The 27696-nt window shown below is 37.1% G+C and overlaps 1 protein-coding gene across 3 annotated transcripts; it reads left to right on the forward strand.

Moving 5' to 3' along the window:
• Positions 1–1905: 1905 nt before the first annotated feature.
• On the forward strand, positions 1906–27655 carry LOC134796087 (ATP-binding cassette sub-family B member 6). Of its 3 annotated transcripts, XM_063768034.1 has the most exons (18): positions 1906–2059; positions 2502–2654; positions 6088–6232; positions 8929–9128; positions 9696–9843; positions 11764–11935; positions 15400–15566; positions 17136–17373; positions 18519–18694; positions 19066–19135; positions 19687–19822; positions 20265–20445; positions 20656–20682; positions 22659–22837; positions 24004–24118; positions 24814–24954; positions 26470–26591; positions 27256–27655. In XM_063768034.1, the coding sequence occupies exons 2-18, from the start codon at positions 2506–2508 to the stop codon at positions 27422–27424; spliced, it is 2535 nt and encodes an 844-aa protein (XP_063624104.1). In that variant the 5' UTR covers positions 1906–2059; positions 2502–2505; the 3' UTR covers positions 27425–27655. The 3 variants fall into 3 exon arrangements, with proteins under 3 accessions (XP_063624104.1, XP_063624102.1, XP_063624103.1); XM_063768032.1 differs by lacking the exon at positions 20656–20682 and having other exon boundaries at positions 20265–20472; positions 27256–27654; XM_063768033.1 differs by lacking the exon at positions 20656–20682 and having other exon boundaries at positions 1910–2063; positions 20265–20472; positions 27256–27654.
• The last annotated feature ends 41 nt before the right edge of the window (positions 27656–27696 follow it).

The following is a 27696-nucleotide window of genomic DNA, read 5'->3' on the forward strand; positions in this document are numbered from 1 at the left end:
TGCGGTCAACACAAACGCATAGATAAAAGCATGGCATGTCGTTGAAAATGTAACATTATTATATTAATAAAAAAAATGTCTTTAATTTTTATACTCTAAATATACCTAATAATTAACATTATATTTGTGAAAAGTTCTGTTTTTTTTATCCAAGTTCTATTCTAGTGTTAGAAGTCTGTGCGGAAAGAGAAGAGTCGTGGGATTTGAGGGCGCGCCAGTGCTATTTTATGGTTTTTGCTATGCTGACAACACTGGTCACGTGATTATAGTACGACACTAAAGGTCATGATACTTGAATCCCTTTTGTTCCGGGTTTTTACCACGGCTTACTAAACGGGGCCTGGTGGTGGTGTCGGCTCGTCAACTCAATCCTCTGATTTAGCGCAGGCACTAGTTTTCTTTTTAAAACGCACTCTTGTTTTTATGTCTCAGATACTAAAAAGTGACAGTGCGATTGACAAAACTGCTAAAACTAGTTAAGAATCTGCCCAATACAACAGTAATTTTAGTACCAAACAAGATAGTCTCAAGGTAGTCCAACAGTTATTTTAACCTTTTGAATGCCACAGACGGCATTTGACGTCAACACAAAATCGTGACAACGACGCCAAATACGGCATTTGACGTCGATCGTTTTTTGATGAAAATCTACAGAAAAACACCCCACTTTTAGGTTGGCATTATTTATTCACAAAACTAAATTTTACCCCCGTGGCGTCAGTGGCACGGCAAATGGATGCGCCGCATGGCGTTCAAAAGGTTAATACAAAACCGGGTAGATCGGGTAGAAATTGGGCAATAGAACTGTAATTTTACTATCTGGGATATATTTCACGCATTGTAAACTTGACTTGTAGTGTGTACATTATTAATAATAAATATGAATATGAATAAAAATAGTGCATAAGTAGGTAGGCCTTATTGGGATATGTCCGGTTCTCTCATCTCACGATATTTTACTTCGCCGAAAAGTCACTGCTAAAGATGAAATATAATTTCGTAACTAACAGAACCTAGTAAACGAACTTACAAATAAAGAAATATTTTATTAGAAAAAGTTTTATTCTTTGTAATCGAAGTCTGAATTAAAATCTTCAATGTCACTTATGTTTGAGCTACCTTCAGAACAGCCAGGGACACTCATAGAACTATCTTCATCTGAACTGGATGTGCTTGAATCCGGCACGTAGATTACGAATACTTGCATATCACCTACTTAGCGGTCTTTTATTCGAGATACCGTAGGTACTTTTACACATTCCTGAAAAAAAAATACTCATAAATATGCATAAAAAGGCAAGTATCAAGACTATTTAACAGTTATTTTAAAGATCATGAATGACCTGCATATTTATGAAAATTAATATATTTTGAATGAATATACTTACCGATTATGTAGCGGAGACAAGTTACTTAAGGGGCTTATTAAATAGGTAATTATTTAATATTAAATACAACATCAATACCCGTGAATAGCGGAAACACGTTTCGCGACTTTTTGTAAGTCGATAGTCGGCTTTTAGCCGGTTTCTTCCCGCTGACAAAACCGAACAATGTTAAATATAATTTTCCTTGTGGTTTTATGTACGGTTTTATCGTGTTTTGAAAATATTTTATACATAAAACTTGCGGTTTTTGTTAATAAAAATATACAATGACAGCAGTTTGTTTACTTTTTACAAGACAGGTGTCAAAGGTTTGATTGCCATTTAAAATTTAAAATGTTAGTTCCCGTTTCTGCCACGACTCTTCTCTTTCCGCACAGACTCAGCCGTGGAATCCGGTGGAATAGTGACGAACATACTTAATAACCATACATTTACCTATAGCGTTTCTAACAAAGGCTCAAATAGAGCACACCCCATTAAAAAAAAACAGCTGTCAGCTGACATTGACAGTGTCATATTGATTGTCAAGCAGATTGTCATTGTCACTAATTACAATTCGATTTTTAGTTTCATTCGTATTGAATTCGTAATGAAATCGTGATTAAGTATTTTTTTACACACGCGCTTTAGGAAAAGATTCGCGCTGTTGACCCGGCTTTTCAAATATTATTGTAAGTATTACGTTGGGACTTTCTTACAATAACATTGGTTTTATGTTGTCCGGCGCGAAGCTTGTCTCTTTATTTATGTATTTATTAACAAAATATTTAACCAAAATCTGTTTCTCATTCAATGTAATAAAGTATTAGAAGCTGAGAGTTCATTTACATTAATATGCTTAAGGTTAAACGCAATCTGCTATTTGCACCTACCATACTTTAATAGCAGGATAAATATAGCAAAACTTTAAAATACTAGGATAACATGATTGGGAACCCACGTTTTTCTTTAGTTTATATTAATAAACACGTGCAAGAGCGAATGATTGCAATATCCTTGAAATATCAAGTAAAACTTAAACATTCTGAAATTCCCAAAATGGTTTTGTCATGAACACTACACTAGTAGGTAATTAAAACAACTTTGACTCGTCACTATATTTATTTATTTCAGAAACATGATGGAATACTGCCCCCCAAATGTTACTTTGGGGGAAATATGGGTGGACCATGGAATTTCCCAATGTTTTATGGAAACTGCTTCTGCAGTGTTCATTGGTGGATTTCTACTCGTTTTCGGATTAATACAAGTCATTATGTATAAAAGGTAAGTTTTGTTTGAAATAATTAATAAAGCTAATTAATGAAATAAAAGTATTGTAACGGATTATATTGCATATATTGAATTCATACTACATCTCGACATTTCGAACCCTTTACAGCATTTGTGGTCAACGGGTGACACCAGTTTCAATAGTTTTATTTCATGAGTAACTATTGCGGCAACCGAAAACAATATTAAAGCTAATTAATCTTCAGAGTAACCTGGTGACAGGGCATGGTTGATTAATTCAAGTTTGAATAACAATTAGTTGACAAAAACTGATTTGAAATCAATGGTGAAAGAAATGACTTTCATTTGTATTGAAAATGATTGAAATAAAATCTATGCAACTCTGTTCCAATGCAAAATGGTTTTCATTACATTGAAGTATTTAGTGGTAAAGGTAGGACCATGGGCCTTACGCGGTTAGATGAAAAAGTTGCTTGAAAAAGTTTTTACGAAATTAAGAAGCTGCTGAGCAACGCTGAGCCAGCGCATTTTCTGTGCCATGACACATGGCTTAATAAAGTAATAGTTAATAGTTTTTAGTAATTAAGTTGTTTTGCATGTTCTTATCTTGTACTTTTCAATGCCATGTGTGTTGTGGGTATGAATGAATAAATTATCTATCTATCTATCTAAGCTGAATGCTGATAGAGAAATCAGTGAATATAGAGTGACAAATTACTATATTAAATAGTTCTTTAAATGATGATGCACTATTAGTGCTTTATACCACAATACATTAATTAAATTGACACAATTAAATAACAATTATTATTGATCTCCTTGCCCTAACAAGGCATTCACTAACACATTATAATAGCCCATTATAATAAACTGAAGTATGATTGTTTGAAATAGAACTTATCAAACATTATCATGTCTTATAATTGCATACTATTTATACATTCATAGCTGAATAATTATCTGACGGACCATACATACAGTTATCTCCTACTGAATGAAGATGTTATGTCATACATCAGTTTATATATAGTCAAGATGTTTATACTATATGATAAGATATATTTACTTTAAACAAGTCACGTAGGAACATTTATCTCTTGCAATCAATAGCCCTAAACAGATAAAATCTAAACAAACACAGTCCAACGTTCAGTTAATGGTCAACTGAATATTCGTAAATTGTAAACCATATTCCAAAGACGTAAGGTCCATTGATGGTCACTTAAGAGGGTGTGAACGGAAAAGTGTAGTTTATATTTTGAACCCGGAAATATCTAAAAAACGACTATACTCGGAAATTTAGGGTGCATGATTGCACAGATTTTTGAGTGCCTAATTGCAGAGTGTGCCGAATCTGATTCAAATGAAAAGTTATCATCCACACATATATCTGATAATTCTTAAACCTTATAAGCAAAGATGTAAGAACGATTATTGGGCAGTTGAGTATTGCTTTTAGTACGAGTATAACCTCAGATACTCATACTAAACGCAACACTCAGATTTTTTAAGGCATGTGTAATGGTGTGTACAGATTACATTTACGAGCTGATTTCTTATCTCAGTGACGTGTAAAATTGATAAACCGGTTCATGCGCATCATGCGCTATCAATAATTTTTGCATAATCGTCATACAGCATTCCAGTTTCTATCAAAGGAAATTAATATATATCTGATTTATGAATTATCTGATAATGGTGATAGAAGAGGATTTGCCTATTTAGATTTGGGTATTCCGTACCCAAAGGGTAAAAACGGGACCCTGTTACTAAGACTTCACTGTCCGTCTGTCTGTCACCAGGCTGTATTTATCTCATGAACCGTGATAGCTAGACAGTTGAAATTTTCACAGATGATGTAGGTATTTCTGTCGCCGCTATAACAACAAATACTAAAAAGTACGGAACCCTCGGTGGGCGAGTCCGACTCGCACTTGTCCGGTTTTTATTTATGAATATACACAGGCAGCGGACGCGGGACCGGTCGTGCGCGGGATTTTTGAGTGCTCGACGTAATAAGAAGGTTTAGGTTAATCGTCAGTAGTTAACATTGAACGATGGTATCTACTAAAACGCCATTTTTAACAAACAAAAGCGGTTGGTTGATGGCTAAATAAACAAACATATCATACTTAACTACTTCTGCCCGTGACGCATCAATTACGTATTTCACCATTTCTAACAATACAAGGGGCGGTTTGCGCACATAATAGATTCGATTTCATACCTACGCCTCTACTTTATTATGTATGTATGATTAGTTGTTTAAAGGATGGGCTGTCAAGTATTTAATTATAGTTCACATTTTACGCTAAGACAATGAGTACAATGACATTCGAATTCGACTATCATAAATTCTCGGATTCCACTTGTACAGGACTTACAAAAAACTTTTTAAATGTTGTTAGCCTTCCTTTCTTTTCGTCGACGTGGGTTCTTTTCGACGACCTTATTATTACGACACATGTGTGTTGCTCAAGCTATGGTGTAGCGTTGTTTCAGGCAAGTTACATGAAACAATCTGTTTTTTTAAACTACTCTACCATAGGTAGAATAGTAAAACGCGTAAAACAATGCAAAATATTGTAGACGCAAATTGGACAGCCGAAGTACGTTTTTTCGGTGTAACTAGTAAGCTGGGCTATAACCGCGAAAATCGAAGTTCGCAAATTTCGGGCATCTTTCTCTGTCACTCTAATTACGCCTTCACTGGAGTAAATAAAAGAGAAAGATCCTCGCAATTTGCGAATTCCGGTTTTCACGGTAAGCCCTCTGTACCTACAGGAGCGCCGCGACAGTATCTTGCCGACTGGATTATCATATGTTAGGTAGCTCTTAACAACTTTGTTACCGCAGAAATGTACAAAGCCGTATAGTGCCATCTACTTGAGCGATCAAATATGTGGCTACAATATTAAATTTCTAGCCAATCAACACTAGGTACTATTTTAAATTTGAACTCATCTAGTACAATCAGCAGCAATAGTTGCTAAGCGGGCGAGGTGTTCAAAATGATATTTGAGAGAATAAGAGCGCGTCAAGGTAATTTTGAACACCTCGCCCGCTTAGCAACTTCTTCTGCTATAATTTTCGTCCACCTGCTGCTTAGGCCAGGGGTTTCTAAACTTTTTCAAGTGCGACTATCTTTACATATCGTGACTACTTTGAAAAAATATCGTATCTCTCCCCTGCTAATCAATGTTGAAACGCAGTAACTCTATATGCATCCAATACATAGTTACTACATTTTCCCTTTCATTAACAGAACAAGATACGAGTTTTTTTCAAAGTACTAGTGACGATATTCTATTTATCCAACTCCCTTGTAAATCGTAGTTCTAAAATCTGGAGCTGACGATGTAAGCGTACTTATTCTTGACGTTACGGGGCGTCGTGACACACAGCTTAACTCCTGGCTCAGGTAGTTCCTGAAACATAATATTAATATGTATGTACTTATTTCCAGATATGCGACGGAGGTTATGGATGTACGATCCTCGCGACTATTTTGTGTACAGATACTTTTTACGCTGTTCGTGCCGGTGTTAGCTGTGGCGAGGTTCCTATTACAAGCGTTCGTGTTCAAAGGAGGCCAGATATATGGATATATGGTAAGATACAAATAAACAAACATCACTCAAATAAAATAGACTAGACTAGAATAGACATTACTACAATGGTAGGGAAATAGAGAACTGCCGACCGAAAGCGAAGCAGGTATCTTAACACAAGGCCGGTAATTATTTTCCTAACCCGGTAACTAATGCTTTTCTCGTGAAATACGTGGAAATATAACCTAAAACGAATAATAACCCAAACTTTCAATGTACGACGTGGCACAAGACGCTCGGACAAGGTTACTTTGTTGATCTCGGCCGGCAATGTATGAAAGTCTATTGCCGGCGCGCTTGGCTTAAGCCCGTGTAACACGATGCTTCGCGACCTATTATTTCGAACTTAATGACAATATTTCCCCGCATGTTTGATAAACTATTTATTATTCAACTTTTAGTCTATCCATTCGCGTCAGCTCAAGACAGCACCGTAAATACCTATTATAATAATGGCGCAAATAAACTGCGTCATTTTTAGGTCCCTCACATCAAACAATGTGTGTGTCGGTGAGTCTAGGTGCGTGCGTAGTAAACCGTAAAATTATTATAATGATGACTACGGAAATAAAACTATTTTTATAACATGTTCATGATCATTATAATCTGAAATCTTGGTGTTAAAAGTGTAGTAGGTTACATTATTCAGCCGCTATTTTCCTTTCCCGTTAATAGGTACCTACTTAAGTTCCCGTCTCCTGAATAAAATAATTAACTTTAGGTAGGTACCGATCTTGCCGAATTAATGAATTCAGAGGAAATACGATAAAGAGGCGATAATTTTCTGGTATTCAGGAAATATGCTTAACTCCTTCCCCAAAAATGGGGTGCATTACATTTGTTATAATTACTTGTCATATATTATAGTTTGATATAACGTTATTTTGAATAACGTAATAAATGGCATACTACCGTAATACCTAATTCACGGTATACATAATGTTATTATTGGTATAATGGTCATAAGGTATATTTACACTTCGTCTAATATACATTGCCATAATTATTACATACTCTAAAGCATATTATTTCTTATAACAAGTGACATCACATAATAATTTATGTAGCATAATAGTTGCATGACATAAATGGGTTAGGTTAGGTTAGAACTGCGACTCCGCACAAACGAATAACTACCTAACAAAAGGAGGGTTAGGTTAGGTTAGAACTTTGACCCTCCGTAGAATAAAATATTCTATCAAAAAAGTGGTTTAGGTTAGGTTTGAACTGCGGTCCCCGCAGAACGAAATCCGTGAAAAAATAGGTTAGGTTAGAACTGCGACCTCTCTAGAATAAAATAGCTAGCAAAAGCAGTAGGCCTGCGTACTAGTTATAAAAAGTATGAAAAACTTTACGTTATCAGTACTTAAATGAAATATGACAAAAAATGTTATACGATATATGTATTTATACTTGATAAAATTGTATGAAGTATTACGTTATACAAAAATATAATATAACAAATGTCATTATAAAACATGTCTATAAACTATAGGGTGGTTCACGTTTGTATGGGAAAAATTCAAACTCTAGTTAGAAGAAGCGGCACCCCCTCATTTTGTTACACTTGTTATGTTGACAAAATACGCCAAGTTTTGTAATCTTATCTCAACTACAAGGGGGTGCTACAACACTTTGAAATTTTTCAAAGTTGTATGATATCCAAAAAAAAAAGTATTTATTATTCAGAATTTTATTTAAGTATCTGGTTTCACACTATTTGCACATGTGATTTATAAGTTTTTAAGTAGAAAAACATTTTTATTTCTATTTTTTATAATTTTTCAAAAGTAAGATTTTTATTTTTTTTTTAGATTTTTATGTAAGTAGTGGTTTTCACATTATTTGAAAGTGTGATTTAAAAGTTATTAAGTAAAAAAAAAATTTATTTCTAGTTTTTATGACTTTTTTAGGCGAAATTCAAAAAATCTTACTTTTGAAAAATTATAAAAAATAGAAATAAAAATGTTTTTCTACTTAAAAACTTATAAATCACATGTGCAAATAGTGTGAAACCAGATACTTAAATAAAATTCTGAATAATAAAAACTTTTTTTTTTGGATTTCATACAACTTTGAAAAATTTCAAAGTGTTGTAGCACCCCCTTGTAGTTGAGATAAAATAACGAAACTTGGTGTATTTTATCAGCATAATAAGTGTAACAAAATAAGGGGGTACCCCGTAGGAAAATAAAAAAAAAATGTTTTTTGAACCACCCTAATAAACTATTTGAAAATTATATTACATTAGGCATTATATCAATGAAAGTTTAGATGAAATCACTATATAATAAAGGAAACGTATAATAAAAATTACATTATAACATACAATAATACATCAAATGGCGTTATAACAAGTGTATGATAGTTTTAACATTATACACCCCCAAAAATGATTAAAAAAATGTAATGTATGTTACGGTGCTTTGAATACAAAAGGCAAATATTTTCTTAACCTTTCGTATGATTTTCGATGTGTGTGGGTTAGGTAGGTACTAAAATCGTCAGGTCAATTCAAACTCAGTCACGTTGTATAGAGCAAAAATATTTGTTCTTTAATAACTGCCAAATAAATGCAGAAATTCTACTGAAAATGGGAGCAGAATCCTAAACAAACGTAGACGAAAGGTGTCGTAACATGCACTGTCATAGTTCCTCTGTACTTACTCTTAATCCTAATTTGTTAAAAATTCCAGATTCTAGCAATGGTAATAACAGTAGTGATGTTCCCACTATCAGCATACCTGGCTGTGTTGGAAAGGCGGTTCCTTCTGCCATCCGTCCCGCCGCGGGGCCACGGGTTCGTGCTATTGGTCTTCTGGGCGCTGATCTTTGTGTCTGAGAACCTGTCCTTCCTCAATTTGAATAAGGAGGGGTGGTGGTGGCATTTGAAAAAGTAAGTTCTCTTTTATACTACTAGCGACCCGCCCCGGCTTCGCACGGGTAAACCTTAACAAATTATACACTTACCTTCCTCAAGAATCACTCTATTGATAGGTGAAAACGGCATGAAAATCCATTCATTACCTTTAGAGTTAATCGTGAATATACAAACACACAAACAGACGCGGCGGGGGACTTTGTTTTATAAGGTGTAGTGATAGATTATATGGCTTAAAGAATATTGAAAAAGAATAAAGCCAGTTTTGCCAAGCCGAGCGGCCCCAGCTTCATGAAATGGTTAACTCTACAGTCTGGCTACGACATAACATGTATATGTTATGTCGTAGCCAGACTGTACTTTAATTTAAACTTTAAAGTTACTTAATTCATAATGTTGAGATTAGGTGACCAAATGTGTACATATTTACGATTGTGTTTTTTTAATATTTGGATGGGAAGACTTAAAGTTAGAAAGCAATTCTAAACGAGTGTATTAAAAGCCGTATGTCAATTCTATGTTTGTGGTCCTTAAAAAGAAGCACATTCAAAGCATACGCGTTGTAAAATCTGTTCGTTTCAGTCTTCAAGACCGTTTGGAGATGTCTCTATTCGTGGGCCGATACGTGTCATGCATGATCATGTTTATTCTTGGAATGAAGGCGCCCGGTATCATGCACCAGTTTGAGCACCTGGCGGAGGACGACCAGCGGAGGCTCATCCCGCCTAGGGTAAGTTAAAGTTGGCTCTAGTTAGACTAAGTATTACTGTAATTAGGTTACCTTGAAATATTAGAGGAGTTTCCAAAAATAGAGTAGACCAAGCCCATCTACCGGGTTCAAGTTTTCTAGATGCCAATAATTACCTATATCCGTATAAGTTTTGCCGAATAGTCGCGGCAGTGCAAGTAATAGGGCAGGAGTTCTCAAAGTGCGGTATGCGAAAGGGTTCGCGACAAGCGACAAGTATCTTTAACCAGACTTTCTTTTGATTAAGATTTTGAAGTTTGAGAAATCCTGTAATAGGGTTAGTTGCCTTCAAGAGTGTCTTGCGTTTTTATACGGCTGGACACTGCGTTAAGGCGCCCACAGATTACCAGATCGCCGGACGATATCAGCCGGTCAGTTGTTCGGAGCTGTCATTTTTTGCGTTTTACTGACAGGCTGATATCGTCCGGCGAACTGGTTATCAGTGGGCCTATTTATATCACAAACTGCACAAGAGTGCACCGTGTGCAAGAGCAATTATGTTGGTATATTACCTACATGGAAAATGCAACAAGTTTTCTAGTCCATTTGTGAACTTTATAGAAAAAGTTGTTTGATGTTATGTCAACTGCCAGATTAGTTTATTTTATTTAGTTTACGTTTTAGGTTAAGATGTCATGTCCATATCAAAATCACATTAAAGTATTATCAGGAGATTTCAAAAAAGATGTTAATCAGGTTATTTATTGTTTCCCCCATGTTTCTTTATGAAATATATTTAAAATTTGGAAAAATAAGGTGAGTAAACAGTCTGAGAAACCAATACAACTTCCTAATTTTCGATACAAATCTAACAGATTTTTTTGTACTGTTTTTTGTTGTACTAACTAAGATGTATGTATATTTCCAGACTGTTTACTGAAACGTAAGAAATGGGAATGGAACATTTTTACTACACTTCTCCACCTGTGAGATATTTTTTTATAACACTTTTTTTCATTCTAAAATGAGAATATTTTTGCCCTCTGAACATCCTCTGAAGCTCCATTCGTGTAAATTTCATAAAAATAATTATAGTCTAAACTCAAAACTAAACAAAATAGACTAAACTCAATTAAACATGCTAAAACAACGTAATGAAGACACAATAACTAATGTATAATTTTTCGTTTAGGATTAGATAAATGATGGCTATTCTGCTAAGACAGTTGTCACACAGCCCTGTATGGAATTAACTAGCTAGACTATTGTCTCGCTCAGCAAATTAATAAATCCGATAATATTTAAAACTTAAAAATTGTAAAACAATAAAAGAGAAGATACCTAGTAGGTACCTGTTAGTCGTTGATCGCTGTTCACACACCGTCAGAGTTCGCCCGAATTATGTTTTTTTTTTCTATTCTAGTTTTTATTTTCACTTTTCTCTATGAAACAGTACTTTTGAAGTGTGTTCAGATCTGACAAATGCGCTAGGCACCAAAACTTTCGAATGCACGCTAGCAGTTAGTGAGGCTTTCGTAGGGAATTCGCCATACTTACCTTAAAACATATGAAATGGGCTAAACTCGAAAAAAGCTTTTAATAGGTACTATAAGTTATTATAGTTCGTTTTTTTTAGCATTAGAGTAGAAACAGACTACGCGATCTTGATGTGTCTTAATTGAAAAACGCTTATTCAAATTAACTATTTCTTATGAAAGCAAAAGAATGTAAATAATCGTATATGATTCATAATTGTTACATATTTGCCGTGACTTATTTTTCAAACGTGTTTTTCAATAAAGAGACACGTCAAGATTGTTTATCTTTTTTCTAATGAAAAAAAAAAACGAACTATAAGTGTGTAAATTCGCCAACAAACTGTTCTGCAGTTTGGCGAAATACCAAGGCTGTAAAGTTTGTTTATTGTGTATGTTAGAAATAAATTAAAAATAAATATTTCAGGTCGAGAACCAGTCCACATTCCGCAATGTATTCAGCAAGCTTCGCACTCTCATGCCGTACTTATGGCCGAAGAAGAGTTGTCTGTTGCAATTTAATGTGCTCATCTGCATTCTATTGCTCATCTCTGGCCGTGTGATCAATCTATTTGTGCCTATTTACAGTAAATATATAGGTGAGTACACTTTTATTACTGTTTACTGTACAGACTGCCGAGGAGAGGAATGGATGGATGCTGTACCTTACTGTGTCTTTCAGCTACCTGTTAACGAACTTCTTTTGTTATTTTCTTTGCTGAATATTACACTATCATATTACAAATTTAACTCAAATCTAAATCACAAAAGTAAAATCTTCCGTCGAGTTTTCCAAATTTGACTTACACTTACACACCTGTAGCTACTTAAAACTTCATTTCACGATGTCGTGGAAAATTGTCCATTTGAAATTATGTCATTACATTAGATTGTGACATTCCACCTAGCAAATGCTGCCTGCACTATGATGATCGATAGAAAAAGGAATGCCTGGTTCGTGTACTGTTTGAATGGAAAAGCTACTGGTATTCCAGGAGCACACTCAAATACCTCCACAGTATGTAATCCAGTGTTGGGCATTCAAGAATAAAATCATTATTTGAATAAGAATTCGTAGGAATAAAATCATCTCGATTTTATTCCCGTCAAAAATATTCAAATAATTTTGGTCGGGAATAATTCGTATGAGAAAAAATTGAACGAGAATAACTTATTCTTAATCAAATAAATATAATCATGATTTTTAATCGAAATAATATTCCACGAATAAAAATCTAGTCCGGGTACCGTATAGGTACGAATTACGTATAGTTAGGTAGATGTAATAGTAGTTAGTCTCTTGTCTAATTTATACCTATTTTATGGAATAAAATCTTACAAATTGACTGTCGCATAACGCATAGTTTCAGTAACCGTATTATTTTTAATTTACTAACCAAATCATTAGGTTCAATTTAGCTGGTCTAGGGGCCTAGCCAAGATGCCAGTCGTTTGCGCTCCGACAACGAAGCGCTTTGTCTCTATCACTCTTACATATTAGTGCGATAGAGAGACGGAGGTAGCGTTTCGTTGAAATAGCGCAAACCATTGGCATGTTGGCTACGCACTCAAGGTGCCTAGCCAAGATGCCAATTTTTGTTTTTATTTTAATAATGAAATCATCAGGTAAATTTAACCGTTCTGGGGGCCTAGTCAACATGCCAATCGCTTACGCTCCAACAACGAAGCGCTTTCTGTCTCTATCACTCTGACATATTAGTGCGATAGAGAGAGACAGAGATAGCGTTTCGTTGTCGTAGCGCAAACGATTGGCATATTGGCTACGAACCCAAGGTGCCTAGGCAAGATGACAATTTTTGTTTTTAATTTAATAACCAAAACATTAGGTAAATTTAGCTGTTCTGGAGGCCTAGCCAACATGCCAATCGCTTGCGCTTCAACAACAAAGCGCTTTCTGTCTCTATCACTCTTACATAAGTGCGATAGAGAGACAAAGATAGCGTTTCGTTGTCGTAGTGCAAACGTTTGGCATGCTGGCTACGCTCCCAATGTGCCTAGCCAAGATGCCAATTTTTGTTTTTATTTTTATAACCAAATCATTAGGTAAATTTAGCTGTTTTGGGGGCCTAGCCAGCATGCCAATCGTTTGGGCTCCAACAACGAAGCGCTTTCTTTCTCTATCACTCTTACATATTAGTGCGATAGAGAGACAAAGATAGCGTTTCTTTGTCGTAACAACTAAAAACAAAAATTGAAAAAACAAAATTAAAAACAAAAATTGTCATCTTGGCTAGGCACATTGGGTGCGTAGCCAACATGCCAAACGATTGCGCTACGACAACGAAACGCTATCTCTGTCTCTCTATCGCACTAATAATTATGTAAGAGTGATAGAGACAGAAAGCGCGTCGTTGTTGGAGCGCAAGCGATTGGCATATTGGCTAGGCCCCTGAACAGCTATATTGTACCCAAAGATTTGGTTATTAAATTAAAAACAAAAATTGGCATCTTGGCTAGGCACCTTGGGTGCGTAGCCAATATGCCAATCGTTTGCGCTACGAGAACGAAACGGTATCTCTGTCTCTTTATCGCACTAATATGTAAGAGTGATAGAGACAGAAAGCGCTAGAAACACCTAAATTGTCCTAATGATTTGGTTATTAAATTAAAAACAAAAATTGGCATCTTAGCTACGCACCCAATCGTTTGCGCTACGAGTGCTACGACAACGAAACGCTATCTGTCTCTCTATCGCACTAATATGTAAGAGTGATAGAGAGAGACTATGCGCAACTCTACGGAGCGTCAACGTTTGGCATGTTGGCTAAGCACCCTGATCGGATGATAGAACTAGATAGTGTATAGCGGAACTCTTCAATGTGTACTATACCTAAACTATAATAACAAATATCAAATCAATCCGACTTTTAAATAAAAGAGTGAAAATCAACTTACCAAATATAACCAATTGTACTACAAAAATTAACTTAATTCTAAATAACATTTTAATTGAATAAAACCTTAGTTAGAATAGCCCCACTTCTAGAATAATTATTCCGTCTTTTATTCCGCATTTAAAATAAAAGTCACATGATTTAATCACCTTAATTTTATTCTAAAATAACTAGTGCAAGAATAATTCTAATTCAAATCGATTTGAATAAGAATAAAATTTCTGTTTTTATTCTTATTCTTATTCAAGTTAATGTTTGCCCAACTCTGATGTAATCCAGTAACTTTGTCGAATTTTGTAACCTGGCTCTTTTGCGTCAAATCCGGTAGTTCTGATTTTTTGCAGACTTGTTTATGATGTTGGCCCAATGAATAATCCAAGTTTGTGACTTCGAGCGCCGAACGCAACTTTGTCAAAAATCGAATAAACCGCAATTTTTTATATTATAACCCTAAAGTACTAGTTTTTGGTAGTAACTTCCTGGGGCGTTTTTAAAGTAGACTAAATTTGCTACAATAAGACACTAGATTTGTCTCTGTACATCTAATATTTTCCGAGACAAAGCCTTTCAAAATTTTATAATTTTACATCAGTTCTTAGGTGTAATATAAGAGTTAGGCAGGTAATTTATATGGAATTCATCACCGCCACGTTCTACAAAATATTTATTTTCCTTAAAAAAAATATTTTTTCAAAAAAAATTTTCATACATTTTTTTATGGGAAATAAATATTTTGTAGAACGTGCCGGTGATGAATTCCATATAAATTACCAACCTAGCTCTTATATTATAGCTAAGAACTGACGTAAAATTATAAAATTTTGAAAGGCTTTATCTCGGAAAATATTAGATGTACAGAGACAATTCTATGTCTTATTGTAGCAAATTTAGTCTACTTTAAAAACGCCCTAGGAAGTTACTATCAAAAACTAGTACTTCAGGGTTATAATCGCCCAAATCTAAAAAAAATTGCGGTTTATTAGATTTTTGACAAAGTTGCGTTCGGCGCTCGAGGTCACAAACTTGGATTATTCATTGGACCAACATCATAAACAAGCCTGCAAAAAATCTATAATTTTACTGTATTAATGTGTTTGTGCCTGTTGTTTATAAAAACCTTATATTAAGTTTTGTCCATTTTTTCGCAGTGGATAGTATATCAATACCGCCGATTCTATTCCGATGGGACCTAGTGCTTATCTACGTGTTCTTCAAGTTCCTGCAAGGCGGCGGCACCGGCGGTATGGGCTTCATCAATAACCTTAGGACGTTCTTGTGGATTCGGGTGCAACAGTACACCACTAGGGAGTTACAGGTGATTATATTTTTGAAGTGAAAACTTGTTTAGCGGCGCTGTGCACTTTTTGTGATGGGGAAAAAATGTTAAACTCGCGACAGGTCACGTGACCGTAAGACGTAAAATTCGTAAGACGGACACGTGACCTGATCGAAAAACTGTTACAATGTCATTGAGTTTTCACTTCTGCCGGCACTCCTGGAGTGCAACCCGTTGTTTTTTTTTAATTATGGATGGTCTTCAGAGACGTCAATACGTCGGGTGAGAATACGTTTGTGCCATACGCCACATACATGGTTTGCAAGAGAGCGAAACGAAGCAAAAAAAAAATATTTTTCGAAAAGTTTTACATTTAGGAAATATTGAACGTACTTATATATCATTTAGGCATATATGTTTACTATTTATAGTACCAAACAAATATAGTGAATACAGTGGTAATCATGAAATAAAAGAATTTTTATTTTTGCCATATCCGTTTTGATGAGTAAATGTTAAACGCATAATGTATGACATGACACAAAAGTTGTGGATATGTCACACTTTTGTGATAATTTTCTGTTGACAGAGTGTAATTATCCTATAGTAAATTGCGGATATGGCACAACATTTTTCAAAAATGGTTTTTATCAAAAACCGATTAGTGTCAATTATAGCATATTTTTTGGTATTTTAGGAATAATTAAAAAACAAAATTTCTCAAAAATGGATATGGCACAAACGTATTCTCAGCCGACGAATAGGTAGCTAAAATATATAATACGACATCGTACGATTGTGCATCCGTTAGTTTACAATCTAACGTAGGTAATAATCTCCCTACCGTCAGTTTATAATTTAACTAGCGAGATGTAAACTGACGAGTTTTTACAATTTTACGGTGACATGGTTTTTAGGGTTCCGTACCCAAAGGGTAAAACGGCACCCTATTACTAAGACTCCGCTGTCCGTCCGTCCGTCCGTCCGTCCGTCCGTCTGTCACCAGGCTGTATCTCACGAACCGTAGACAGTTGAAATTTTCACAGATGATGTATTTCTGTTGCCGCTATAACAACAAATACTAAAAGTAAAAACAGAATAAAATAAAGATTTAAGTGGGGCTTTCATACAACAAACGTGATTTTTGACCGAAGTTACGCAACGTCGGGCGGGGTGAGTACTTGGATGGGTGACCGTTTTTTTCTGCCGTTTTTTGCATTATGGTACGGAACCCTTCGTGCGCGAGTCGGACTCGCACTTGCCCGGTTTTTTTTTCTTGGCACCCCACTAATGGTTGGCACTTTCAACCTTATTTTAAGGCAGTAGTGGTAGTTTTCGTAAAAAGATGCTAACAATTGATACATTTCAGTGCCAATTACTGAGTAGTTTATCCTACTACTACTTGCCATTTGTAGGTAGTTATTACGAGACTCGAGCGCTGTAAGCGGTTATTGATAACAAACAGTTTTACACCATTTTACAATTATGTAAGGATTATAACGTCTGAAATAAGATACCTTAGTATCTCTCACTACGCTCAGACTTCAATCTTCATATATACCGGCCTAAAAGTATGCCGTTATTATTATACCTTGATTTTTTTTCCAGTTGGAATTATTCAGGCATCTCCACAGCCTACCTCTCCGCTGGCACTTATCACGCAAGACCGGCGAAGTACTGCGAGTTATGGACCGAGGCACGGATTCCATAGACAACCTGCTTTCCTACATCCTGTTTCAAATCACACCGACCATTGTGGATATAGTCATAGCTATCGTGTATTTTGTGACGATATTTAATGCCTGGTTCGGACTTATCGTGTTTGTGACGATGGCTCTTTACATATGTAAGTACATACCATAGACAACCTGCTTTCCTACATCCCGTTTCAAATCACACCGACCATTGTGGATATAGTCATAGCTATCGTGTATTTTGTCACGATATTTAATTTCGGTTCGGACTTATCGTGTTTGTGACGATGGCTCTTTACATATGTAAGTACATACCATAGATAACCTGCTTTCCTACATCCTGTTTCAAATCACACCGACTATTGTGGATATAGTCATAGCTATCGTCTATTTTGTCACGATATTTAATGCCTGGTTCGGACTTATTGTGTTTGTGACGATGGCTCTTTACATATGTAAGTACCTGTACCATAGACTAAAAGCATTTATACATCCTGTTTCAAATAAAATTGACTATTTGTGGATATAGTTAAAGATGTAGTGCATAATTGTTTTCCATCGTATTTTCTCGGAAACGTTGCGAACGTTTGTTATGCTACTTCAGTCAACGTCAGTACAGGGCCATCTTTTTTAGCGATAGCGCCATACATTTGGCGTACTCTAGAGTAGATGGCGATACTTTTTGATATTTAACAAATTTAACACATATCAGGTGAAATAATAAGGATTAAAGTCAAATGGCGTTCTAAAAATTTTAATAATTTGTGTCGAAAGATGGCAGTAAATGTACATAAATAAATAAATAAATAAATAAATAAATAAATATTGGGGACATCTTACACAGATCAACCTAGCCCCAAACTAAGCAAAGCTTGTACTATGGGTGCTAGGCGACGATATACATACTTATATAGATAAATACATACTTATATACATAGAAAACACCCATGACTCAGGAACAAATACTAGTGTTCATCACACAAATAAATGCCCTTACTGGGATTCGAACCCAGGACCATCGGCTTCGCAGGCAGGGTCACTACCCACTAGGCCAGACCGGTCGTCAAATAATTTACTTTGACAATATTTATGCCTCTATTTTAAATTTTCTTTGGTTTTAGCTATCGTGTACGTTGTGACAATGTGGTTTATGCCTGGTTTGGAGTCATGGTGTTTCGTGTTCACTGGTCCGTCAATTTTATCAACCAGAGTATCCGCACGATGTACGTTTAGGCAAATCAAAAGAGGACATTTCGGTCTATCATTATCACATCACACAATAACCATCTGTTTTCAGTTGCAACAATCTGGGTAACGGAATGGCGGACAAAGTACCAGCGTCGCATGAATCTCGCCGACAACGAACAGAAGGCCAAATCGGTGGATTCTCTACTCAATTACGAAACTGTCAAGTACTATGGCGCAGAGTCGTATGAAGTTTTGAGCTATCGGGATGCTATTCTTAATTATCAGGTCAGTAACTAATGCACGCTGTGGGTCTTGCGATTTATTTAGAGAGAGGCGACTGTATTGAATAGCCCTGTCCACACAGAGCGAGCATACGCGAGCGAGCGTCTACACTGGTCGTTTTGTACGCGAGGACATTGCCTCGCACGTATGCTCGCTATGTGTGGACCCGGCTATTGAAATTACACACAGGTGAAAATAGTATAACGAAAATTTCTTAAAATTCTAAATTAAATATTGCTCTTAGTTTGATGTCCTGACATGTCGTGTTGTTGTGTGCGTGGCCTCTCTATAGTGTGATATCAACATATACATATGTATAGCTTACGACTTGACAATATATTTAAAATGATTATTTTTACTTTTTTTTTTTTCAGAAAGAAGAATTCAGGAATTTATTGACATTGAACATCTTGAATACGGTGCAAAATATCATCATTAGTGGAGGTATTTGATCGTAAATCTTATTCATTAATAATACGAACCACTGCTTTATCCTATGTAGGCAAGAATTTTGGGTCAAAGTTGTGATTTACAACAAATTAAAGTTATCTAGAATTTTAACCTTTTTCCAATCATAGTACGATTCTCGACCACATACGCACTAATACAATTTCAACTTTAGCATTACGATTTAAGGTTCAAATTAGATTGGACTTTCGTGAAATGTGACTTGTCTTCAAATTAATCATCAAAGCCGGATGGAATATATTTGGATTGTTTGGGAAAACCGTGTAAATTGGTGCGGCCTGGAAAAGGGTTAAGATGGAAAATTCGATTCAACTTTAATATTTTTGAAGTAGAAGATAAGTTACCCTGTGAATCCAATACACTGTATCTGCAGTTGCAGTGTATAAAGTTACAGTGTATTGGATTCACATGGTACCATCGGCCACACTGTTAACTGTACAACGGACATTATGCCTTTTGTAATAAGGTCCAACGATGTACAGTTAGGAGTGCTGCGTGTACAGTACGCCCTCTAATATTTTATCCAGGTCTATTAACGGGGTCCCTGCTATGTATATCCATGGTGGTCAACACTAAAGTGCTTACGGTCGGTGACTACGTGCTCTTCGCTTCTTATATCATTCAGCTGTATATACCGCTCAACTGGTTCGGAACTTATTACAGGTAAGCCTAGCGGTAACAACGTAGTTTTAAGACAAGGTCCAATTATGAAGTGTTGATGTCAAGGGAATACATATACTCAAACACAACCAACTTGTCAGTAGAAAAAGGCGCGAAATTAAAATTTTCTATGGGAGATCAACCCTTTGCGGCTACATTTTTGTGTATGTATACTCTCTTCACAATGTTATTCCACAGCTTCCACTGCTACTAATTGACCGAGCGTTAGCGAATGTCTCCGTTTCGGTTGGACAAAAATGCTTTCGTATGTATGTCCGGATGTTCTCGTCTACAGGTCGCATTTCTCAACCGATTCTCGTGAAATTTTGTGAGAAATATATCTTTTTTGTCTATTCAGATTTCGGAAAGTTTCTAGCGGAGCCATGCGGATTCGCGAAGTCTTAAGGTCACAGAGCTACTAGTTATAGATATTTCTTGATTACAGAGCAATCCAAAAGAACTTCGTAGACATGGAGAACATGTTCGACCTGCTTCGAGTGGATTCAGACGTCGTGGACGCGCCTGGCGCTCCTGAACTACTAGTTCGGCGGGGCGGCCTCGAGTTTAAACATGTTTCGTTTGGATACGGACCGGAGAGGCTTGTGTTGAAGAATGTAACTTTCAAGGTGGCTCCAGGAAGCACTGTGGCTTTGGTAAGTCTGATTTTATGCCAAAGTATATCAGTATAGAACATGTTCAACCTGCTTCGAGTGGATTCAGACGTCGTGGACGCGCCCGGCTTTTGAACTACTAATTCGGCGGGGCGCGTCGAGTTTAAACATGTTTCGTTTGGATACGGGCCGGAGAGGCTTGTGTTGAAGAACGTAACGTTTAAGGTGTCTCCAGGAAGCACTGTGGCTTTGGTAAGTCAGATTTTATCCCAAAGAACTGCATAGACATGGAGAAAGACGAGACGGGACTAAGCTACTTGTATGCCGCGGTGGAATCAAGGTGCTACATTGTCCAGTTCATCTACGAGGTTTATTCTGAAGAAAGTTACGTTTTAAATGGCTGATGACAAAACAGAGGTCTTGGTAAGTCAGTCTTTTTGGTATGTATCCACTTTTAGGAGTGAAAAGTTCTCCGCCATCTAAAACTTATTTAATACATAGTCCGATTGCGTTCTTTACCGATATTTGAGTTTCCGAGAAATTTATAATTCGGTGCCATGCGTTGAGAAATGGAATAGCTTTTTTAAAGTTTTAAGTACAGTCAGCTGCAGAGATAGTCGACCCCCCTGCAAACAAATTTCTATGCTGTGGGGTCAGTTATCTCTGCAGTGACTGTACATGGTCCAATTGCCTTCAATTTATAATCTAACCGTCGGGGTCATCCATTAATTACATTACACATTTAGGGGGAGGGAGGGGTCAAGAAAATGTGACATGTTGTGACAAGGGGGAGGGGGGAGTCACAAACTTTGTGACGTCACTTTAACTTCATCAGTAACCGAAAATTTATTTAGATTATTTTAATCGCTGTGCAGTAAAGTAACAAGTTTGTGGAACGATCGTTTTTATTCGTTTAATTTTCTTCCCTAATCAGGTTTCGGTTATAAAATTACTAATATTTCTTTTGTCAAAAAGATTTTTCTGGTAACACTTAATTCGATTTGCCGATTTCGTTGAAAAAATGTGACGTCACACCAGGGGGGGAGGGGTTTGCCAAATATGACCAAGTGTGACAAGGAGGGGGGAGGGGTCCAAAAACCTAAAAATTCGTGTGACGTAATTAATGGATGACCCCGTCCCGCAGATCTCGGAATTCGAATCCTGGGAATCAGAATAAATTGCAGTATTTAAAGTCCCTTGGACCCCTTCCTTGGTTAATGCGAATAAATAAATAAATAAATAATGTAGGAAAAGAAAGAAAGAAAGAAGATGTATTTATTGCCACAACAGCGAATACAGAACACACAATATTAAAAAAAAAAAAGTTACTTAACCTATAAAGGTTGTTACATTTTTGGTTATACATTATACCTATTATCTTAAATCTTAACCAGACTATTGTAACTTACTAATACTACTAGGACATTTTTACACGAATTGACTAAGCCCCACGGTAAGCTCATGAAGGCTTGTGTTGTGGGTACTTAGACAAGGTTATATATAATATATATTTTTTTATATACGTAGAAAACAACCATGACTCAGAAACAAATATCTGTGCCGTCACATAAATAAATGCCCTTACCGGCATTCGAACTCGGGACCATCGGCTTCACAGGCACGACTGCGCGCTGATATGGACTTTTTCTCAAAAATGGACGGCAAAGTCGACTTTGCCGTTTAAAAAATAGGTCGCGAAGCGCGTAGTTTATGGTCAGTCAAAAATTAAAAAGTTAAAAACATTGCAGTCTCGATTTTGGGACTGCAATGTTGCATACAAATTCCATTATTTGTCGAGTTCCAAACTTTTTAAAACTTGAAATGGCCATATCAAATGAAGGCACAGGCCCATTAAACAGCCAAACAGATGATTAGTACCGCGACTATTTAGCTGTCTCAAATAGGTTGACGTATTTTCGGCAGAAAAATACACTTCTATTTTTTTATTAAAAAAATAAAAAGGCGGCTATGCAAATTTTTTCAATTGTTTCTACTTTTTTCTGTGAAAATATATACGTAAGAACGTTGCTTTTGTAAAATATTTCTATGATATTTATATTTCTTGCACCTTTTTTGAGAAAAGCACTATATATGACTCGGCTGGAAGGCTACTTGCTGGCTTCGGATTCAATTAAACGGACTCCCAAGGTCGTCCGTTTAAAACGAATCCTCAGCCTGCAAGTAGCTACTTCCGAGCCTCGACAATAATGTACTATTAATCCTTTCAGGTTGGCCACAGCGGCGCCGGCAAATCGACAGTGATGCGTCTCCTGTTCCGTTTCTACGACGTGAACGAGGGCGCCGTGCTCGTGGACGGGCAGGACGTGCGCACGGTGACGCAGGCCTCGCTGCGCGCCAGCATCGGCGTGGTGCCGCAGGACACGGTGCTGTTCAACAACACGGTCCGGTTAGTTACAGTCACCACACGGGATTGTTATGCCATTTAGGGTTCTTGCTAAATTGGAAATTCTATAGCGTAAGTATTGCACAACCGATTTAGCCAGGACCCTAAATGGAGCAACAATCGCGGAGCGTGATGGTACAGTCGACGTCAAAGATATGTTTAAACTTTTGCATCTTATTGCAACGAAATAAGGTGCAAAAGTGTAAATATATCTTTGACGTCGACTGTACCTACTCGTATATTTTCACCATACTAGCTCGTAAAGGCTGTCTTGATTGTTCACAAACTGATCCGAATTTATTTTATCCACAAGAGAGGCAAAATAGTTTAATGCAAATTTTGAGTTGTTTCCTTATGTTGGCGGTAGATTGACTTTTAAATGATGTTTTTGAATGATAAATATTGTATTATTATATATATAACGTTCGTTTGGATTTTTTTTGTACGCTTACCTAAACGGGCAAATTACACCTCTATGCCTGTCGACTGGTAGCCGTCCGGTGGGTCGGCCCAGGTATCGCTGAGAAGACAGTGTGGCGGCGGATCTGCTTCAGCTTCGCGTCAGTAACTGGCAGGAAGTTGCGCAGGATCGGGACAGGTGGCACGCTCTCGTTTCGGAGGCCAAGATTCTCTTTGGATCGCTGAGCCAAAATAGTTAGTTAGTTATGCTTGTCAGCGGTGATGCGAATATTCTAGGTACCTATTAGTCATACTTTTTATATCGCTCGAGTAGTAATCGGTCCCTCGCGCGCCAAGTTCGCCTCAACCTATTATTGGACCTTCTTTACAGAATAAAAATACAAAAGGCTCTCTTTACATGCTTTTTATTAACTTGCAATATGCTTGCAATGTATGTACCTACCTATGTATGTTAGTAAGGGTCAAATCTTGCAAGTTAAATTTGACCCACTTCCCGATTTCCGATGAAGATGAAGATTTTCATACATATGGAAGTCGGGTCACAATGCAATATTATGGTACCATCGAGCTGATCTGATGATGGAGACAGGAGGTGGCCATAGGAACTCTGTGATAAAACAACGCAACCTATCTGTGTTTGGGGTTTTTATATTTGTCTGGATGAGTATTAGTTGCATGTGGAAAAAAAAGTACAGTCAGCGATAAAAGCTAGAACCAAAAATTAAATTTTTGCCAAAAACTTATTTCAGGTACAACATCCAATACGGGAACTTGAAAGCTCCGTCGGCAGATGTCATCTCGGCAGCCAAGAACGCTGATATCCACGATAGGATACTCACGTTCCCAGATGCATATGATACGCAGGTAAATTGAATCTCTTAAGTTCATGAGTGTTTACAATGGATTACAGATGTAGTGCATAATTGTTTTCCCTCGTATCTTCTCGGAAACGTTCGTATTTGTCATGCTAGTTCTGTCAACGTCAGTACTTTTTGCATCGAGACTGACTGAAATAGCAAAGACACGTTCGTAAGTTTCCGTGAAATGCGATGGAAAATAATTATGTAGTATACTTTTAGACTGTCATCGTAAAACTTTTTTGTGTCGAGTCTTGGTAACAGTAAAAAATATCGGTCCAACTTTTTATTTTTATATATAAAAGACCAAAAAATTACACTTTTCTTCATTGGTAAAGATTTCCGTCCCCCCTTGCCATGTCCATACTCCTCCCTACATAATGGTATTGCGCATTGTGTGACCGCATCTTCAAAACAAAGTTTGGTTTTGCGAGCCACATTAGGGCATTTCATAATCCGGATAAGAATTGTTGATGGAGTCGCCATTGCCGGATACGGCAAGGAAGGAAGAGAGAGAGAGAGAGAGAGAGAGAGAGAATGGTATCGTGCCATACTGGTGGGATACTCCACCATCGCCCATACTGTTAACTGTCTATCTATAAACCTTATTACGAAAGGCATAAAGTCCACCTATGGACAGTTAAGAGTTTTGCTGTTTGTACTCCAGACTTGGAAACTTAAATCCTATTATTTGACCCTCAGGTTGGAGAGAGAGGTCTGAGACTAAGTGGAGGAGAAAAGCAGAGGATAGCTATAGCTAGAACAATCCTGAAAGATCCTGCAATCGTCCTGCTAGACGAAGCCACGTCCGCACTGGATACTAATACTGAAAGGAATATACAGGTAGGTAAACCGAGGCATTACATATCGTCAGGTGACAAGCAAAACTCACTAATTACCACCTCAAGGCATAGCCATAGTGAACCACATTAGTACTCTAATAAGAGTAATAAGGTTGATTTTTGTTTAATTATTTTTTAGTAATTACTAATTAGTGAGTTTTGCTTGTCACCTGACGATATATTATGATATGATTGTTATGTTTACTCAATCAATGTTGTTAAGGTTACACCATTAATGCATTAAATAAAAACTACCTTAAATCTTGCTGGCACAGAGGGAATCTACTTACACCTCACTAGACTATATAAGACGTCTCAAGTAGCCCGAAGGCCTTAAAACATAAGTAGGTACATTAAGCAAAATGTGAGACGCTATAATATTGGACAAAGAAATTGGATAGGTGAATACCGTCTCCGTCACACAGGCGCGTTTTGCGGGCGGCGCGTGAGCGGGGCGCGCCGCTTTTACATATAAAACGCTCACGCCCCGCCCGGAAAACACGCCTATGTGACGGAACCTTTAGCAAATGGAATCACTGATAATAAATTACCTACATAGTAATCGGTTTCAACACTTTCAACAGCTAAACTCTCGATACATCCAGCTGACAAGTCCGGTTGTTAATTTGTTATTTATGTGGAATTAACGATCCGCCCTGGCGTCGCACGGGTTACACAAAACCTTAACAAATTGTATACCTAAACTTTCCTCAATAATCACTATGATAGGTGAAAACCGTATGAAAATCCGTTCAGGAGTTATTGAGTTTATAGCGAACATACATACGCACAGACGCGGCGGGGGGCTTTGTTTTATAAAGTGTAGTGATTATTGCTGTGACAAATAGATGCACCTTGTACGGCATGGTCTTTTAGGTTATCTGTCACACCCGTAGGCCAGATGGCGCTGGCAGCCACCGCAAGTAGTGATCCAAAGGACTCGAGCCTTTTAGCTCTTTTTTTAGGGCTCGCCTCATTTCTTGACGCCTAAAAGGTTAGAAAAGCCTATTTAGCTCTTTAGCCCCCGAGCCTCATTCTATTTAAGATCCTAGACTCTTGGGGCTAATAACCTTATTTAGGCTTGGGGCTAAAGAGCTAAATAAGGCTTTTTTTTAGGGGATTAATAAGGTTATTAGCCCCAAGAGTCTAGGCTCGGGGGCTAAAGAGCTAAATAGGCTTTTAGCCTTTTAGGCGTCAAGAGATGAGGCGAGCTCTAAAAAATAGAGCTCCGAAGGCTCGAGTCTTTTGGATCACTAACCGCAAGTGGATGCGTTCAGTTTTACTAGGCCGTGCCGTACAGCTACGATCGTGGCCCACAAATGGACTCGCTGGAAGATCAGCGCCGACTCTCGGGTCGGCATTATGCTGAGGCGAGCCCATTTCGTGGTAAACAATATGTAAATATGTTTTTAAATTTAAATTTGCTTATAATGTTACTTCTGTATGTTTGTATGTTAGTTTATCACGAAATAAATGATTTATGTTTTATGATTAAATCATACTGATGATGTTACAGGCGGCTCTAGCGCGTGTCTGCGCCAACAGAACGACGCTCATCATCGCCCATAGATTATCTACCATCATCCACGCGGACGAGATCCTAGTCCTCAAGGAGGGAGAAATCATCGAGAGAGGAAAGTGAGTATACACTTTACTTATTATTATACAATATGTATTCATTTTCAGATGACTCCCAAACTTACGGAAACTCAAACACAAACTCTGCTAAGTTAGGAAAAAAACTTATTTATTATTTGTTTAAATAGAACTTTACTTTTTGTCTAAGAATGAAAACACATTAAAAGACGAAGATTATGTATAGTGCTTTTATTTCTTTTCTGTTATTTATTAGAATTACTATTTTTTACACTGAAAATCATGTGTTGCAAGCTACCTACGTAGCTGAACTTAATATAAACTCAAAATCAGACCTGTACATTTGATATATTCTCGAGAGTGAAGAAGTAACGGAGTGACCTAGGCCCAAATGAGACTGTGGCATTTAGGCTACATTTCATTCCGAAAAAACAAATATAAAAAAGTCTCCTAATTTACTATTTTGATCTCTTCTTCCTCGCGTTATCCTGGCATTTTGCCGTGGCTCATGGGAGCCTGGGGTCCGCTTGGCAACTAAGCCCGAGAATTGGCGTAGGCACTAGTTCTCACGGAAGCGACTGCCCTCTGACCTTCCAACCCCAGAGGGTAAACTAGGCCTTATTGGGATTAATCCGGTTTCCTCACGATGTTTTCCTTCACCGAAAAGCAATTTTGAACCAGCTAACTTTTTAATTTTCTTTCACAGCCACGAAGCCCTCTTAGCACAAGGCGGCGTCTACGCCTCCATGTGGCAGGACCAACTCGAGAACCGAAACACGAACGGCAACGGCGTCGAAGAAGAGAGCAACAACAATGACCAGAGGCCGCAGCTCCCGCCAAACGGCACCTTTGGACACGGCCATGGACATTTATAGATGTCTAACACTTGACTGATCAATGGTAGACCTTATCTCCATGCAGTAAAGCTTATAAATGATCAGTCATTTGTGTCACTGATGTATGTTGATGAAAATATTAAGCTAATCTATGAGATGTAAAATATCCTTTGGGTTTGTGTGAAATTGTGTTGTCTCATTTGTCATTGAGCTATCGAGCTTCCGCCTCTCTCGAATAACGGGTTGCTTATTGAGCGTTTCTTTTATTTTTTGCCATTTTATATATTGTGACGTTTTTTCCCACTTTTGTG

The sequence above is a fragment of the Cydia splendana genome, chromosome 13 (assembly GCF_910591565.1).
Source record: "Cydia splendana chromosome 13, ilCydSple1.2, whole genome shotgun sequence".
Lineage (NCBI taxonomy): Eukaryota > Metazoa > Arthropoda > Insecta > Lepidoptera > Tortricidae > Cydia > Cydia splendana.